Source organism: Argopecten irradians, chromosome 11 (assembly GCF_041381155.1).
Source record: "Argopecten irradians isolate NY chromosome 11, Ai_NY, whole genome shotgun sequence".
In the NCBI taxonomy this organism is placed as follows: domain Eukaryota; kingdom Metazoa; phylum Mollusca; class Bivalvia; order Pectinida; family Pectinidae; genus Argopecten; species Argopecten irradians.
The window spans coordinates 8,419,551-8,439,022 of record NC_091144.1 but is presented as its reverse complement, the minus strand read 5'-3'; the positions used below and the strand labels follow the sequence as shown (position 1 = coordinate 8,439,022).

At 35.5% G+C, this 19,472-nt stretch overlaps 2 protein-coding genes across 4 annotated transcripts in view; one reads left to right on the top strand and one right to left on the bottom strand.

The window, feature by feature from the left end:
* Window positions 1–9,735, bottom strand: part of LOC138334684 (sperm microtubule associated protein 2-like) — a 53,117-nt gene extending 43,382 nt beyond the window's left edge. For 2 of the 3 annotated variants that reach the window (XM_069283346.1, XM_069283350.1), the window contains exon 1: window positions 9,598–9,619. In XM_069283346.1, coding sequence (XP_069139447.1) covers window positions 9,598–9,604 — 7 coding nt within the window. In that variant the 5' untranslated portion in view covers window positions 9,605–9,619. Of the gene's footprint in view, window positions 1–9,597 lie in introns of all 3 variants that reach the window. The other variant, XM_069283349.1, reaches the window with a different exon arrangement.
* The window catches only part of LOC138335712 (uncharacterized), a 68,226-nt gene extending 48,806 nt beyond the window's left edge, over window positions 1–19,420 (top strand). The window contains exons 7-9 of the mRNA XM_069284872.1: window positions 10,951–11,118; window positions 16,693–16,787; window positions 17,706–19,420. Coding sequence (XP_069140973.1) covers window positions 10,951–11,118; window positions 16,693–16,787; window positions 17,706–18,050 — 608 coding nt within the window. The 3' untranslated portion in view covers window positions 18,051–19,420. The remainder of the gene's footprint in view (window positions 1–10,950; window positions 11,119–16,692; window positions 16,788–17,705) is intronic.
* Window positions 19,421–19,472: the final 52 nt, after the last annotated feature.

Below are 19,472 nucleotides of genomic sequence, written 5' to 3'. Positions count from 1 at the left end.
TGAACATGCTTTTTTATCTACCAGGTACGTATACACAGACATTTCAATTTGAACTTTGGTCAATTTTTTGCGACAGATCTGAGTAAAATACATCTAATTTTAAAGGATCAATTTTCATTATAGTTGTAGCTTTCATTGAAAGATTCTTATATTTCTGTAATATTTTGAGAACTGACAATTAATTATTCCATCTAATTTAGTAATTGAAGTGAGTAAAGTATCGCATCACAGATCTTTATATAAGTACACGTATAGTACTGGGTCAGTGTTACATACATACTTACATGTACATCCATGTGTATATATTATAGAAATGAATACCTGCTTTTAAGCACTCGACAGAAGTGAACATCAAAGTTCTGTAACACTTGCTCAGTGCTCTCTATCTCAAAGTCATTAATCATTTATGTACTATGTCCTAATTAATTATCTATACTACACTCATTATACCTCCCTTAACGAAGTTAGCGGGATGGATACTGAAATCATTGTGTCTGTCTGTCTGTCGATAGAAAAATTTGTCCAGACATATTGGATCAGTTTTTGGCAGCAACATTGAGGACCATATTTAGATGTACATGCACATGCATGGTGTTGTTGCTTTTTGCTGAAAGTTTAGTTATCATACATGGTTACTATACACAGGTTTTGTGAAATGACCAATATCTTAATTATAAGCTTTTTTTTATTAATTTTGTTCACACTTAATCAATCAGTGTAACATGTGGAAAGAAGTCTTTATAGTATTTTAGGACGAAAGCCTTGGGTTCTTCAGAATAGAAATCTTTGGTGCTTTAGGACGGAAGTCTTTGGTGCTTTAGGACAGAAGTCTTTGGTGCTTTAGAACAGAAACCTTTGGTATGTTAGGATGCCTTGCCAGGGTACTTTATGACAGAGATCTTGGTATTTTAGGATATATGGAAGCTTTGGTGTTTAGGAAGCCTTTGAACTCAACTGTGATTGATGAAATACCACAGTATAGCATTCCTAATCAAGTACATGTATATGTCACATTTTAGGTATTAAAGGAACTCCTCTGGTATTACCTGTAATACACTTATACCTGTTGGTATTACCTGTAATACACTTATACCTGTAATAAAGTCCTACAGAATTACACAGGTGTAAATGGAGGTATTATACCCGGACTGTTACACCACTATAATCCAGTGGTATAGATTATAACATGTTGTAGACACACATAACTGTGTGACAATCAGATCACAATTAGTGTATTTAGGTTAATGTTATCAGTGTAGATAATAGTTACCATACTAACCCACTTGTACACTGTGTCAGTTTGTAACTTTTCTCTACTTATAGATCAACAATTAATGGTGATGGACAACATGCTTTACAACACTTGTACCAAAGAAGACAATTATTTGATCAATAATATATTGTTTTACTTTACACTATTATAATTACACTTTGGGGTGGCAAATTATCACAGTACTTCACACTTTAATTATCATACTAATTGAACAAAGGGAAATAACTCTTCATTCTGTTTAGTAACAATGCAATCAGTCAATGAAACAATATCTAATTTATATTTGTTAAAAGGATGCAAATCAACACATAAAGTAATATCATCACACAACCAGGGGAAACAATTCTGCTTTTTTGAAACGTAAAAGGAAGACAACTCCACACCATATCACATGGGAATTATTTCAAGGATTTAATTAGGAAGTCATTTTCATAGTTAGAACAATTAATGACATATGCAAAATAGGTAGGATCGTGAGTAGAACAATTATACCTACAATATTTTTTACTGGAGAAGAAAATTTGTAGTTCTAAAATTCTACAATATTTCAAAAATTCCTTTTAATTTTGAAAAGGAATTTTTTTTTTAATAATACTGACCTGAGCTTTGAAGTTCAGTGTAATTCTTGTTCAAATACATAATGTAACTAGATGTTATACATAGATTATGGTAATCATATTTAGGTCAAAGGTTAGGTAATTCAAACAATAATTGGGTCATTGATAGAGAAGTTTTACCTTGACCTTCAAAATATTGGTGGTCTCCTTGGGAAAATTCTGCTGTTAGAAAGAAAGACATGTTTGAATTACATCAGTCAATACATATCATCCTGTACCTTGTTCCATCCTAAAATGGCATACGGCTTTGATTGTTCAGACGTCTCATTTCACCTATTAAACAAGTAATGTGCATGCAGTATAATTGAGAACACATCTTGATTCAACCAACAATCATCTAAGCAGTAACCACACTGGTCAACACTGGGATCTTAAGAGTTTACAATCAATAAATTAAGTATTCTTTCCTCAAAGCAGCTTAAATGTCTGGCCACTAACCATAGTCATTACAATGCTTGAGAAGGCATTCTAACAAATTTGTCTACCTATATGTTATACATCAGAATACTGGGGAGTTAATACCGTGGTAAAGAGTCGTGAATGTACTCTACGATTAGGAGCAATTAGAGTAAATCTATCTTTACATCAAAGTATAAAAATATGAACAAGAGAAAAGACGTGAAGATCTAGGTATGAAGTTGGTGCTGATCTACCAATTTCTCTGTCCAACTGAATAATTAATGTAATTGTCTGTTTGGGATCAATAAATGAGTACCAATATCATCTGGTAGTGCCAGAATTCTAACAAATGTTTCACTAGAAGCTTTAGCCAAGACAACACTACCAGAACATCTAACAAATGTTTCACTCAAAGCTTTAGCCAAGACAACACTACCAGAACATCTAACAAATGTTTCACTCAGAGCTTTTAAGTCAGGACAACACTACCAGAACATCTAACAAATGTTTCACTGGAAGCTTTAGTCAGGACAACACTACCAGAACATCTAACAAATGTTTCACTCAAAGCTTTAGTCAGGACAACACTACCAGAACATCTAACAAATGTTTCACTGGAAGCTTTAGTCAGGACAACACTACCAGAACATCTAACAAATGTTTCACTGGAAGCTTTAGTCAGGACAACACTACCAGGACATCTAACAAATGTTTCACTGAAAGCCTTAGTCAGGACAACACTACTATAACATCTAACAAATGTTTCACTCAAAGCTTTAGTCAGGACAACACTACCAGAACATCTAACAAATGTTTCACTGGAAGCTTTAGTCAGGACAACACTACCAGAACATCTAACAAATGTTTCACTGGAAGCTTTAGTCAGGACAGCACTACCAGAACATCTAACAAATGTTTCACTGGAAGCTTTAGTCTGGACAACACTACCAGAACATCTAACAAATGTTTCACTGGAAGCTTTAGTCTGGACAACACTACCAGAACATCTAACAAATGTTTCACTGGAAGCTTTAGTCAGGACAACACTACCAGAACATCTAACAAATGTTTCACTCGAAGCTTTAGTCAGGACAACACTACCAGAACATCTAACAAATGTTTCACTCAGAGCTTTTAAGTCTGGACAACACTACCAGAACATCTAACAAATGTTTCACTGGAAGCTTTAGTCAGGACAACACTACCAGAACATCTAACAAATGTTTTACTGAAAGTTTTAGTCAGGACAACACTACCATAACATCTAACAAATGTTTCACTGGAAGTTTTAGTCAGGACAACACTACCATAACATCTAACAAATGTTTCAGTGGAAGTTTTAGTCTGGACGAAACTACCAGGAAATCTAACAAATGTTTCACTGGAAGCTTTAGTCTGGACAACACTACCAGAACATCTAACAAATGTTTCACTCAGAGCTTCTAAGTCAGGACAACACTACCAGAACATCTAACAAATGTTTCAGTGGAAGTTTTAGTCTGGACGAAACTACCAGGAAATCTAACATATGTTTCACTGAAAGCTTTAGTCAGGACAACACTACCAGAACATCTAACAAATGTTTCACTTGAAGCTTTAGTCAGGACAACACTACCAGAACATCTAACAAATGTTTCACTGGAAGCTTTAGTCAGGACAACACTACCAGAACATCTAACAAATGTTTCACTGAAAGCTTTAGTCAGGACAACACTACCAGAACATCTAACAAATGTTTCACTGAAAGCTTTAGTCAGGACAACACTACCAGGACATCTAACAAATGTTTCACTGAAAGCCTTAGTCAGGACAACACTACTATAACATCTAACAAATGTTTCACTCAAAGCTTTAGCCAAGACAACACTACCAGAACATCTAACAAATGTTTCACTGAAAGCTTTAGTCAGGACAACACTACCAGAACATCTAACAAATGTTTCACTGAAAGCTTTAGTCAGGACAACACTACCAGAACATCTAACAAATGTTTCACTGGAAGCTTTAGTCAGGACAACACTACCATAACATCTAACAAATGTTTCACTGGAAGTTTTAGTCAGGACAACACTACCATAACATCTAACAAATGTTTCAGTGGAAGTTTTAGTCTGGACGAAACTACCAGGAAATCTAACAAATGTTTCACTGGAAGCTTTAGTCAGGACAACACTACCAGAACATCTAACAAATGTTTCACTGAAGGTTTTAGTCAGGACAACACTACCAGAACATCTAACAAATGTTTCAGTGGAAGTTTTAGTCTGGACGAAACTACCAGGAAATCTAACAAATGTTTCACTGGAAGCTTTAGTCAGGACAACACTACCAGAACATCTAACAAATGTTTCACTGGAAGCTTTAGTCAGGACAACACTACCAGAACATCTAACAAATGTTTCAGTGGAAGTTTTAGTCTGGACGAAACTACCAGGAAATCTAACAAATGTTTCATTTGAAGCTTTAGTCTGGACGAAACTACCAGGAAATCTAACATATGTTTCACTTGAAGCTTTAGTCTGGACAACACTACCAGAACATCTAACAAATATTTCACTTGAAGCTTTAGTCAGGACAACACTACCAGAACATCTAACAAATGTTTCACTCAAAGCTTTAGCCAAGACAACACTACCAGAACATCTAACAAATGTTTTCCTGAAAGTTTTAGTCTGGACAACACTACCAGAACATCTAACAAATATTTCACTTGAAGCTTTAGTCAGGACAACACTACCAGAACATCTAACAAATGTTTCACTCAAAGCTTTAGTCAGGACAACACTACCAGAACATCTAACAAATGTTTCACTCCAAGCTTTAGTCAGGACAACACTACCAGAACATCTAACAAATGTTTCACTCCAAGCTTTAGTCAGGACAACACTACCAGAACATCTAACAAATGTTTCACTGGAAGCTTTAGTCAGGACAACACTACCAGAACATCTAACAAATGTTTCAGTGGAAGTTTTAGTCTGGACGAGACTACCAGAACATCTAATAAATGTTTCAGTGGAAGTTTTAGTCAGGACAACACAACCAGACTATCTAACAAATGTTTCACTGGAAGCTTTAGTCAGGACAACACTACCAGAACATCTAACAAATGTTTCAGTGGAAGTTTTAGTCAGGACAACACAATCAGAACATCTAACAAATGTTTCACTGGAAGCTTTAGTCAGGACAACACAACCAGAACATCTAACAAATGTTTCAGTGGAAGTTTTAGTCTGGATGAAACTACCAGGAAATCTAACAAATGTTTCACTTGAAGCTTTAGTCTGGACGAAACTACCAGGAAATCTAACATATGTTTCACTCGAAGCTTTAGTCTGGACAACACTACCAGAATTCTAACAAATGTTTCACTCCAAGTCCAAGCTTTAGTCAGGACAACACTACCAGAACATCTAACAAATGTTTCAATCAAAGCTTTATAGTCTGGATGACACCAACACTTAGTCTACCAGACTATCAGTAGACCTCTTGTGCATAGTACATGTTTATTGTGCAAGCGCCTGGGTAAGGAAGTCTTATTGTGATGTCACAATGGTTATATGATGTTTCATACCTTATGACCTCATTAAAATGCTGGAAGCAAAGGCCTCCATTGGGAGCAGTATAAAGATAATATGTTGAGGAACCATTATAGATCAATAGTGTTACCTTAATACCTGCAGTGATCATGATTTTTATCCTAAATAATTTCTTTGCATACATGTATTGCCACAGGTTTTCCTTATGGGAAGGTATCCATGTCGTTATTCTGTAAGTGAAATTCACATCTTATTCTCTCAAAAGTATGACATTACGCTTGCAAACACATAATGGGACAATCAATTTCTACCTGTAAGGGCAGATAACTCTGTAATATGCAAAAACAGAACTTCAGGGTCCTGAACCTTTTAAATTTAGAAATTAGTACATTTTTGCTTCCTCAAAATAATTTGGAGATATATTTGTGTATTTCCTTTAATTCGAAAAATATTCATATGAGATTTGGAAAATATAGCCAAATTTCTCTAGAAGACAAGACCTGTAATTCGACCCTACATGTACCTGACAAAAGACACTGCCTACCGCCAAAGACAACAAGCCACTGGATATAGTCTTCTTTGGTTTGACAACTAAACCCAACAAGGTACTGATAAACCCTGGCTAACTGCTGGTCAAACTTAGTTCCCATTCCATGAGTTTAAAACATGTAAGCTGAGACTACAAATATGATTTAATTAATAGACTTAGGTACATCCACATTGATATTTTTGCCAGAAAAAAAAACATCACAGCTACAGGGACTCTACTCAAAAACAATTCAAAAAGTTACTTTGAAAAAAAATAAAATATCAAAGTGTACCTGTTCAAAGATAATTATATATAAGATATTGGATTTGAATAGCAGGTGCATTTTGTATGCTCTTAACCTGCAGGGTTGTAGTCAGATGTGAGTGTAGAAAGTCATCTATCCAGAAATGTACAGCATACTGTTATAAGATCTAAAATTTACACTTAGTGAAAGTGCAGTGTGGTGCATGTGATCAGTTTGTATATGGTTTTCTACTCAGACTTTTCAGTAGACATAGAAATTGATATTTAAGTTAAAAACAAGTTATAGAAGAGCCATTTTGTGGTCTATCATTTAAATGTTCATTTCAATAAACTTCCCCAGTACTTTAAGAAGTATCAGATATAAGTTTCATCATAATTTTAAATGTTTAACATAAACTGGAGACCACATGGGAATACAAAAGCCTTTGATCAGTAGAGTGACACACAATTTATATTGATAATGAAAAGAGCTTATCACTAAGTTATAGTCAAAAACCTTATATACCTGGTATATTATAAATAATATTATGAATATTTACAAGATGATAATAGCACATTACTACCGGTAGGTGTTTAAGTTTATAATGTATTGTGAACTTTGACACTGTCACAAACTCTCATGTTTACCGAAGGTAATAAGAGCAAAATAACTTATCGTTATATCTGTAGGGCTGGAAGGACATGTGCACTACATGTATGCAATTACACTATTCTAAAGATATACATGCAGGTCACTCCTATTTATAATATAACAATCACAGAACACTTTTGGAAGTTCTCCCCCAAATAGTTTTGATCTTTGAAAATGAGAAAAAAAATTAACAAAACATGATTATTCTTATTCAATGGAATTGAATTGTGAGAAATGCTTTTACTATGTAGAAGCAGAACGCTTTTACTATGTAAAGGCAGAACAACACATGAAGCTTGAAAGCAATTAAAAAAAATGTTCCAATAGTTACCCGAAGAGCTTTAAAATATATACTTTCGATAAAGATGGTTTCATTGATGTAAACAGAACTGTTGGAGATGCTCTCACAACATAACCAGAAGCCAAAGCTTATAAAAATATTTCACAGGTGGAAGTAAGTCAAGTTTGCCTTTGAAATTGTCTAAAACAATTTCTGACATCCACAAAAGCCCACTTCTGAACTCTCTATATGGCCAGACAATACAGCCTTGCGGATTAGTACCAACACCTTTGGTACATTAACACCATACACACAATGTAAGTCGGCTAGCTCTGATTAAAACTACCCCTTCATTTGACAGGCACATAAAAGTTTTCATTTGGTGTCAATTTAATCAAATTTATAAAGTCCTGAAAATCTTTTCACCGATATAATTAATTAGATTTAATAATGACATTACCATAAATCCCTTATCATTCAAGGTGGAATGTTTGTCCAATATATGGTGGTATTGTGGTGTTGTTCACAACTATGGAATATTATATTGATCTTACCTTGATAAATAGACTTTAATCATCACTCACCTTATTGTATATCAACATGTTTTATGTCCGCGACTGATAAATTCTCAATACACCATTTTATACCACAGGTCAAAAGCAAGTACCCTAAATGAACTATTTTGATTGATGATAAATCTAAGATATTCATATTTCAATTCTCCCCCAGTTCTTTTTGGGAATTTTAAACATTTCATTATATATATTACAATGTTTAAAATCACTTGGTCATCTTATTAAAATCTTTTAAGTTTTTTGTAATTTTGAGCTCAAATGCATTTCCCAGTGATAACGACCTGGATAATAGGGAAACAAATATTGAAGGGACAAATCTGCCACTTTGCTGAAGGTTAAATGGAAATTCATATTTTTACATACCAAGGTCTTACTGTTCAGTTTGAAATAATCTGGCTGTCCAATTTCATCCATCAGCAATTTTGGTTTTAGAAGTTAATTTAGTGGTTGTATGATTGATTTTTTTTTGAAAAGAAATATACCAGGTTATTAATTATCACACACAAGAATTCACATGGTAACTTCTTGATAGGTCTATTAATAGCTTGTTAAAATGCAATATAGGTGTGAAAGTAAACTTTTTATAAATGGTTGAACTCAGTTTTAATAATTAAGTGGTAAAACTGATCAAACCAAAGCTATAGATTTACATGTGTTTTATCATCGAATAGATTTCAAAATACATAAAGATTTTATGTTACTGACACTGACCAGTGGTATCATTCTTTATCAGTGAAATGTAAACTGTTTAACAAATGGCATGTAGTATCAAGGATTTCAATGATATCATCATATATCTTTAATGAGTCAATTAGTGTGATTTTAATAAAGGCCTTGTTGATTTATCAGGCTATACGACCAGACGATTTATACTGACAAATTAAGTGACTATGTATCAACTGTATCTATTGACAGTGGTAGATAGGTTTTATTTGATCAGCTTTACCAGTATAATATTACCAGTCCTATGTGATTATAGAAACAGACAGTTATTTGGATCCGTTTACATTCTATACCTACCTCAAATAAGTTTAAACAGTGTCAAATTTATTTAATACAATCAGACGGATATAATCGGCTAAAGCGATTATCTGAATAACTCGGCCCACCGTGATAAACGAACAAAAGCTTTCCATTGAACCCAACTGTCGTCTGCTTCAATTACATTCAGGTAATAAGCCAATACTCGTAAACTCGTGTATTGGCTAGCAAGAAAAAAAAATTAATCTATACTTTCGCCAACTTTTGTCAAGATTTCCTTCTGAAGTAATTTATCCAAATTATATGTAATACAATCTTCTAGTGGCTGCGTGATAGAATCATCGCAGTGTCCAAGACATATACATTACTCTCAATTAGCGGATCACCTGTCAAATTATCATCTATTAATTAGCGGGTGATGTTAGTCTGCTGTCGACGTAGGTAATTTAATGTAACAATTCTGCACAGTTTTGAAAGTTTTACTCAAACTTATAAGAGGGATCACTTACCTGACATTTTCGATTTAAATCCCCGTTACCCGAAGCTGTTGACAGAAACGATCAAATGTGCAGCACACACATGGCCACAGAGCAGAGCGAAGGGAAAGTACAGAAATAGCGCTCGTAGCAACGACCCCTGACCCCAATAAACCATGTGACGTCACAATTGGCGGAAAGCGTTATTCTCGTGTGTTGGCATGCAATATCGATTTCTTTGTAGATAAAGTTAGATAAACGTGACTCTAGCAATAGGAAGATACATTATTAAATAATCCAAAATATCGGTTATTTGTATGGAGCCCTACTATTGCCAATATACTTGTAATTTATTGTACACGTTTAGGCTATTCCAATGGACCTCTTTTCCAACCTGCACCTTACATGTAACTCTTCAAATGATGACAAATGAATAGCTAGATAAGGCCTAACTAGGCCTAGCCATTATTGTATTGATTGTTGAAAGTATAAAAATTATTTTAAGTGTATACAAACAACATTTAATCTCCTTTGTAATTGGCATTATGGAGTTTTATTGAAGTTAACTTCTATAAATTGTGTCCTGGCCTATTGAATTGCCACCCTGAAATATCAGAGTTTATACCCTACTATTCGGTGGTGAATTGAATCAGATAAGAATCTTCTAGTATCAAAAAGAAAAAAATAATGTGGTGACCAGATTTTGGGTGGGTAATACGCGCGGTCAATTAAATAGATCTACATTATGTAATAATTACAATCGGACCGATGCTTATTAGACCACACGGCGTTAAGTTTATCAACATGTCCCCTTTTAGTGCTTTTGAAGCTCTTCAGTACAAAATGGCTCTAATCTGCAAAGTTCAACCACCAAAGGTACTGGGTATATAACTTCCATTGATACAGGGCGAGGCAATAAACAGCCTTTTTGTTATTTAAAAAAAGACAATTGTCTTTGCACCCCCAAAACAAGTGCATAGAACTAGACGTGTATTTTAAGAACATATTTCAGTTCAAATTATTTTTCATAAAAACACCGCCAACTTCTTTTCAGTATCAATTCACCACAGTAGTACGATAGTTCCACTTTAATAGATGACGCAACACGAATTTTCCGCAGTCTCCCAAAAACACGTACTACGCACTTCATACACGCAATACACCACATACATGGTAGGCCTTACATGCCCTTGGCTGCGATCTGGGATCTCGATGTCAATCTTAAATACTTTTAGACGGAGTTCAAAACTATATTATTGTCTACGCATCGACCGCAACCACTTATAAGGAAGTGATATTTGCGGAATCAATTATGACGCCATTAACATCGTGACGTAATCATTATTATCCGTGTTGCCTAACGACAATCTATCGTGTTTGTTACAGATGTGTGGCTGGCGGGAGGAAGTACGCCTCCACCGCGGACCATAGATATGGGTGTGGTACGGAAACACGATACCAGGAAACGCCGAGCAAAACGTAGGAACGGTCATTATACCACACCCCCGGGAAGAGTCCCCACCCCCGTCAGAAACAGCGCCGCTAAATCGGAAGGTATGTACATTGAATATAAGGGGCTTATATTGAGAATAGGTCAAAGTTTATTTCTGGTTCTTGTTCTTTCCAATGTTTGTCTAACGCATTTTTGAAGGAGTTTATATTTGGCGCCATCACTACATTCTCTGATAGATCGTTCCATATCTTAGTAGCTCTTAGTGAAAAAAGTTTCTCCTAATCTCATAGTTTGATCTTGTATGGAATAGCTTCCTCCTATGCCCCCTGCTGCTCTCGCGGTCCGTTGCATCTTTTCCATAAAGATAAAATGTTACAACATTCGGAGTCATATATTCCATCTAAAATTTTGAAGAGTTCTATCATGTCTCCTCGTATTCTTCTATATGCCAATGTTGGTAATTTCAGTTTCTCCAGCCTTTGACTGTATGCTAGATGTGACATTCCTGGTAGACATTTTGTCGCTCTTCTTTGGACACTTTCTATCATTTCTATATGCTTCTGTAGGTAAGGCGCCCATACGGGGCAAGCATAGTCCAAATGAGACCGAACTAAGCATTTATATAGCGGAATAAATGATTTGATGTCTAAAAACTGAAAAGTTCTTCTCAAAAGTCCAAACATGGAATTGTCTTTTTTTACTTTCTCTGATATATGGGTGTCGAAGCTTAACGTGGAATCTACAACTACTCCTATATCTTTTTTCTTGGTCTATATGTTGCAGTGTTTTTCCATTGAGCTGGTATTGTATAATTTCCTCACATTGGTTTCTTGTTCTCTGTTTGTGTATCCTCATGTATTTACATTTATCTGGGTGCATTTTTAGAAGCCACGTTTCACTCCATTTCGACATTGTATCTAAATCACTTTGCAGATCTAAAGCATCATCTTTGCCACGGATAGCCTTGAATATTTTAGTATCATCCGCAAATAAGTATACGTCTGACTGCACTATATCTGGAAGATCATTAACAAATGTCACAAATAATAAGGGTCCAAGAACCGATCCTTGTGGAATTCCTGATGTTACACTTGACCATTCGGAATTTTTGCCATTCACTGTTACCATTTGATGTCTTCCTTTCAAAAAAGATGAAATCCAAGTTTTCATCTGCTGGTTGAAATTATATGAGTTTAATTTATTCAGTAAGCGGTTGTGCGGAACTGTATCAAAAGCTTTCTGATAATCCATGTATATACAATCGACTACGTCACCTTTATCTAAAGCAGTTGTCCATTTATCCAAAACTTCTAAAAGTTGTAATGTTGTTGATCTACCTGATAAGAAACCGTATTGTTTGTTGGAGAAGTACTTGTTTTTCCTCATAAATGTTACTATATGATCCCTTATTAGAGTTTCTAGTGTTTTACAAACAACTGACGTGAGACTTACAGGCCTATAGTTTCCCGGTTCACACTTATCTCCTTTTTTGAAAATGGCACACACTCGAGCCCTTTTCCAATCATCCGGGAGAGTTCCTGTTGAAATTGATTGGTTGAATAACTTCGTTATTGGATATGATATTGTACCAGAGGTGTTTTTCAGGAACATCGGGTGGAGTTCGTCTAGTCCGGGGGATTTATCCGGTTTGAGATTTTTTAGGATCTTTGATACAGCTTCTTGTTCTATATTCATTTGTGACATCTCTTCGGCGACTTCTCTTATGTACAGATGAGGGGTCGTGTCCGATTCCTGTATGAATACACTGCTAAAAAACCGACATAACACTTCAGCTTTTCCCTTATTTGATGTAACTTTAGTTGAAGTTTTGTCCGCTGGTTTTGCATATAGTTCTCCAATCTCTGATTTCGACGTAGATTTAGATTTTATATAATTCCAAATTGCTTTTGGATCCGACTTTGCCTTTATCGCTATATTGTGCTCATATTCTTTCCTCAATCTGCGTGTTAATTTCCTTACTTTATTTCTGACCCTATTGTATTCCTTTCTCACGTTCATATCCTTTGTAGTTGCAGCCTTCCTTGATAACGAATGCTTCTTTTTTATGGCTTCAAGTGTTGTTGTATCTGCTGGGAAACTATGCTTGTTGTTCCGACCTATTTTAATGATTTTTGTAGGGACATGGCTTTCTTCTATTTCTTTGACCACCTTTTTGAAAGTGTTCCAATTCTCGTTGATGTTGTTAGAGTTCATAATTATTTCGTCCCAGTTGGTATCATTTATCTCCTCGTTTATCCTTTCATAATTGGCATTTTTATAACTCTTTTTCTTCTTGCTTTGTAGAGCTATCTTTACTTTACAAATGACCTTAAACAGTAGTACACAGTGATCACTTTTACCTAAAGCGCTTTGATATTCAATATCTGATAGTGAATGCTCGTCTTTGCTTATGATAAGATCTAGGACATTCGGATTTTCTTGACCTCGCCATCTTGTTGGTTCTTGGACATGTTGGAAAAGAAAGTTGTCTTGGAGTTTTTGAATGAACTTGTATTCTTGAGAATCTGTATTCTCGCTCTTTGTATTCCATGTTTCCCAGTTTATATTTGGATAATTAAAGTCTCCCATTATCAAAAGTTTGTTGTGTTTTTTTCTGAGCGGCTTCTTCAATCAAATCTTGTAATTTTTTGTTGTTGTCCATGGTTCCCGATTCCGATCTGTATATCAATCCTATTAGCAGTTTTGTAGTTTTCCCAGTTTTAATTTCTACAAACAGATTTTCACGAAACTGTGTTTCCATTATTACTTCTTTTGCTATGAACTTGGAATTTATTAACATCAGTAACCCCCTACCCGCAGGGGTTTCAATGTTCTTGCTGAACAGTGAATAATTTTCATTTCCATCTAGGCTGTATTCTGATTCCTTGTAACTTTGTAATCTAGTTTTTGCTTTCACTTCAGTAATTCCGATTACATCTGGTTTGTAGTTACTCACTCTTATGTTTAATTCTGTCATTTTGTTTTTTAGTTGATCCGCATTAGTATACATACAATTTAGGTGTTCGACAAGCCTCTGCTTTCTGTCTTTATCTTCATGGTTGAAGTTTCCATTTAAAAACCTGCTTTCCTCACTTTTTTCACTGATCTGGCCCAGGGAGGTCCTCGGACTTTGAAGGTATATTCCCCCGAGGAATTTTGTTGTCTTTTTTCCTTAGCCAGTTCCCATAACTGTTTTTCTTGTTCCCTTTCTGCCCTAGTGAGATCGTTGCTTATTCTTATATCTTTTAGTTCCTGGTCGTGGCCTAAGTTTTTGATGTTCCTGAAAATACTCTTTTTTGTTTCAAGATTGTTCAACGACACAAGCATAGGTCTATTTTTCCTATTTGTTTCCTTGTTATTCTGATGATATTGTCCAATTCTGGAACATCTGGTAACCTTTCCTTCAAGATCATGTACTTCACACTTATTGAGGATTTTATAGACAATACCTGTGTCGTGTTCCTTCCTTACTTTACTGTCCGTAGATTCAGTTTCTGGAACACCGTATACCACTATATTGCTCTCTCTAGCTTTTCTTTCGTTTATCTCAGAGAAAACATTCTTGATATCCTGTGGTGGTGATCGGGATTGAGGGATGTCAGTAATTTTAGGCCATTCAATATTGTTTTCCTGCTCTGACGCTCTCATTTCTTTGACGATATTTCGCACCTCGGACTGCGAACATTTGGTTTTGATCAGATCCTCCATAGCTGTTATTCTTTTCTCATATTTTTCCATAATAGCCTGGCAACGTTCCTCGATCTTCAGATCTGTTGCTATGTTTTTCTGTACATTCTCTCTGCAAGACATGCAGAACCACATGTAATCAGAATCTTGGAGGATTCTATATTCATCTTCCGATTTCCCTAGACATCGTATACAATGACGCGATGTACAGCGTTCACATTCTAACATTTTGTCCTCTGGATCGGAAAATACATTATCGCAATCAATGCATTTCCATCCCAAATCCTCTTCATCACTGTTATTCAGTAAATCATAGTTTGTTATGAAGTTTGAGCCAGTTGACATCTCTCTTTGGGATGTTTTCAACACATTTTTGGAGCCGGGAGGCCTTCCACGGGATTTTTTCTGTGCGTTGCTAAGGACGCCGCCATTGTTCTTTGAAGACTGTGTTGACATGGTTCGTATTTCAGTTGATTACATCGCCTCTCTACCCACTGATTGATGTTTTTTGTAATGACTACCCTCAGGAAGTCTTAAATAGACTATCCGTCTTTGGGTAACTTTGGTCTCTTCGGATAACCGCGGTATTTTCACTTTACTGGACCTCCGTGAATTGTTATTGTTTACCTAAGTCACGTGACCGGAACCCATATCGAGAGTAGGTCAATTAATTATCCAATGGGTAATTTCAAACCACCGTTAATATACTCTCTTATTCCCGACGTCCAGTTTTCTTATATGTTTCTAACACTTTTCAGTATTGTTGTACAACTCGTCTTCACTCTTTAGCGTTGTTATACCTCTAGAGTCTGTCTTTATCATGGAATAGATGGAGTAAATACACTGGCATCTAAAGTCTTTGGCAGTTATTTCTCTTAAACTCATCAGTTGGGAAAGATATGAAAGATATGAAGCCATGCGAATGCAAGAGGGATACAGAAGTTGGTGTAGAAGGTGAAAAACCCATAAACTGTACGCATCATCACCACCGTGGCGCCTTCTCCACAAATGGAAAACACTTTAAACGAGGCCACATATCACATACATCCATATGTTCTGTCCACAGGCGTTTGGTTCTATGATTAAGTAATGTAATACTGTGTCGAGGAGAAAATATCTTAGAGTCAAACGCCTGTGGTCTGTCCCTCCGTTTGTACAATGTACCTCCACAAGCAAAGTAAATAATATCAAAGGTAGTCAGTCATTTCAGATTTCAACAGTTGGCATTTGTTCCTCTCGATGCCATGTACGTTGTTACCGCTTAAGACTAACTGTAGTTTTCCTATGTTATAATATACATGATTTAAAAAGAGGGGGAATGAATCGAAAGTCGGGAGCGCTAACAAAAGATCCACCTTTGATTCGATGTTTGATGTCATCTTTTGGATCTCTTGTATATACGTACGTGTGATGACTATCTAAGACATTTGCGTAACCTGACGTAAAGCGAAGAATTAATGTAATGGACGTATGGTTTACTAAAGATGGTTCTCGACCTCGTTATTTTCAACTTTTTGTGATTCATTCACTGGTTGTCTGAGCATGCATTGGTGTACGTTCAAAGCGACCTTTTGTCAGTGACTTTATTTCCACCCAGATTTCAATCAAACATGATGAATTGGTCAAGTATTAATATACCCCTATTTCCCTTTTTAAATAAGCATAAGGTCACTAGTCCTCACTGTCGGCATTGGTTAAAGAATTCATTTCTTTGCTTTGGTGACTTTTAAAGATTGATTAATCCCACAATTCGGTAACGTATATTTGAACGTAGTTTGGTCATACACTTGTCAATACCAGTACATATCCATTGACCAGCCTTTGGTATCCAGGTAAACTAGCCATTGGTAAGATTACTGTAAATTAATATGCATAGACGGCACGACATCGCTCCATTAAGAATATATTTTTTGTACAACTGTACACTAACGAAAGTCTCTTAATCATTGGCGTTATTTTTCATAATAAGATTTTTGTTTTCTTGACAGCTATCCCTTGGCACAAAGTGAAAAGAAAGCTACATTTCGGACGAGTTCCCCCGAGGTCGCGGTCCAACTCCAGCTCTAAACCCGCCACAACCTCGGTAAGATAAAGGGGCAGCATGTACTTATACTGCAAATTAGCAGCAAATGTTTTACAATTGAATTAAAGGGACAATTCACTCAGGCTAATTCTTTTACATAACCAAGAAGCAAAATATGACATAAATGTATTGTTCTACATTTCTTATGAAACATATAACATAAAATATTGACAAATTCCACGTCATTGTTTAATATTTTAATTAATATCGTTGAAATATCAATTCGTTGATCAATACGATTAACAGGCACAATATGGACGCTGTACCCATACCCGAGCCAAAGTCACGCACGTTAAACAAATAAGCTACATAACCCCTGAGAAGGTGATAAAATGATTTTTAGGCAAGACAATTCGCCTAATAAGGTAAACACACTACTGTCAGAGCGATTTGAGCAGTTCTAGACAAAAGTTGCATTACTCTACGAGCAAGGGACAGGGTTCGGCATACAAGAAGTTCGACCACAATGTGTAATGGCGGACAGCTAGCGAGTTTGAACATCTACACACATGTCACAACCATGGGCTTTTCAGGCATATCACAGTAAAACCGACTGATCTAATTTCCATTAGAACTGGGTTTTTTTTCGATATTATGTACAAATTTTAATGTTTTCACGATGCTATGGATTTGATGGCACAGATCGATTAGAAACAACATCAGCCTGTTGATACTGATGTGTTTACAGGAAACAGTTTACATGTATTGGGTTGGTCACATCACCAGGGGAAAGAAATTTGATTGTTAACCGTTATGGCATGAAATAACTGTTATACTACCTAAGAAGTCCAGAAACACAATGAATTGGCAATAAATCATTATTAATGGGTTGTTTTTTTTAAACACGGATTGATGTTATTCATTGTTTCATTTCGTCCATTGCTTCTGCAGTAATATAACTTCTGTTTTATCACCCAGAAAGCTCCAAAGAGAGATGTAGCTGCCAGAAGCGGTTTGACCAGGGAACTGAACTGCCTCCTCAATATGACGTCCGCTTACGTTGTGCCGGTACGGCTACGGTCATCCTTTAAAACTTGGGGTCAGTGTCATGTAGAAACGCCAAAAAATCGTGGATCTAAACTCCATCCATCACCCGAACTTACAAACTTAAAAATCACCGAAAAGGATTCAACACACACTCAAATCGCAAGAAGTTTGCGATTGTTTCGAAGAAATCAAACGGATGGTTACCGAGTGCATGCTTCTCATGAACAGACCAGCTTGGTGAAGGCCCTAGACAGGGGCCGACAGCGAGGCCGTTAGTCCGAGTCAGTCGACTACCCTAATCATTCTCTGTATAGCACAGAGTTTTCTGTCCTTGTATGTAGTTTAGATCGTGACGTCATCACGTTGTGAGAAAAAATAACGTCGTTTTTTCTAACGTAACGCTCACAAAAACATGACGTAAAATAGATGACTAACCACAAGACAGAGATGGCTCTGTAACATACAAAACAAACTAGGGTGTCTATCATATTCATTTCACCAAACAAAATCAATCTGCATGTAAAAGTTGTACGGTTGATTCTTATCTTACTGTTTGTTTCAAGGCATGTTTTAGATCATTCTTTTCTGAAGTTAAAGCGTCTCTTTGGGAATCTCATTGAGTGATGTATCTTTTTTCTATTGAAAAACAATCTGAAACAACCAATGTGCAGAATTTATTGAATTTGAATTTCACATTGTTTCTGTTCCTTCTCTTAGTTCATTTGCACAATTTAAGTACATAGGTATTGCATTGGTATTTAAAAATCTTTATAATGACAAATTTCATTTTGAAAAACAATTTTAAAACTTGAGTTATGTCTTAGGCTTTGTTCGCACACAGTGCTTTTTTGTGTTAATTCATAGATTTCATACCCATTACTAGATCCTTAGTACATATGTACGTGCTGTATTTGTATATATATAGATATACGATTTGTTGTTATGTTGTTGAGTTGTTTTATATAGGTTTACTGTTGTTAAACTAGTGATAAAATAAAAAAACATGTTAACACTTTTTTTTCGTCCTAAATCTGAAGATTTAGTTTGTATATATTTTAATAATGCCATATAGAACATCAGAATGATGTCACTTTATTTTACGTTGTTATGTATCAGTTGATGCTGAGATGTTTATTTTACAGTGATTGGACCATTTGTCGATATGTTTTGATAGTCAGTTTGTATCCTTTATCTTTTATCACCCATTTTCATAATCAATATATTTAGGTTTTCTTTATACACAACACTAAAACCTATTTTATCACAGGCCAGAGCCAGATATTCTAAAATCAAGTCAATTAAGGGCGTATTTGATTTAGCATATTCTAATTACACATGCAGACCGTTTTCTGCATATTACAGTCACCAGTCAATATGTAATATAATAATTGAAGATATTAAACGTGTATCGGGCTTTATAACAGTCCGGGATGTGTTTAATCATTAACGGTCTTTGCTATCGAAGTCTATTTACTGATTAAATTGTGTTCAGTCACTTTTCTTTGACTTGCCATACAGTTTGATTAGAAGCCTTAGATGTCCATGTTATATTGATGTTACTTTTTACATATTCTGCATGCTTTACCGAGATTAGATCATAATACATTTACTTGTTTTACAACTAAATAAATGAGTTTTAAAGACTTTTACAGCTTTGTGAGTTATCATTTTCACTTACAGCAAAAAAAAAAAAAAAAA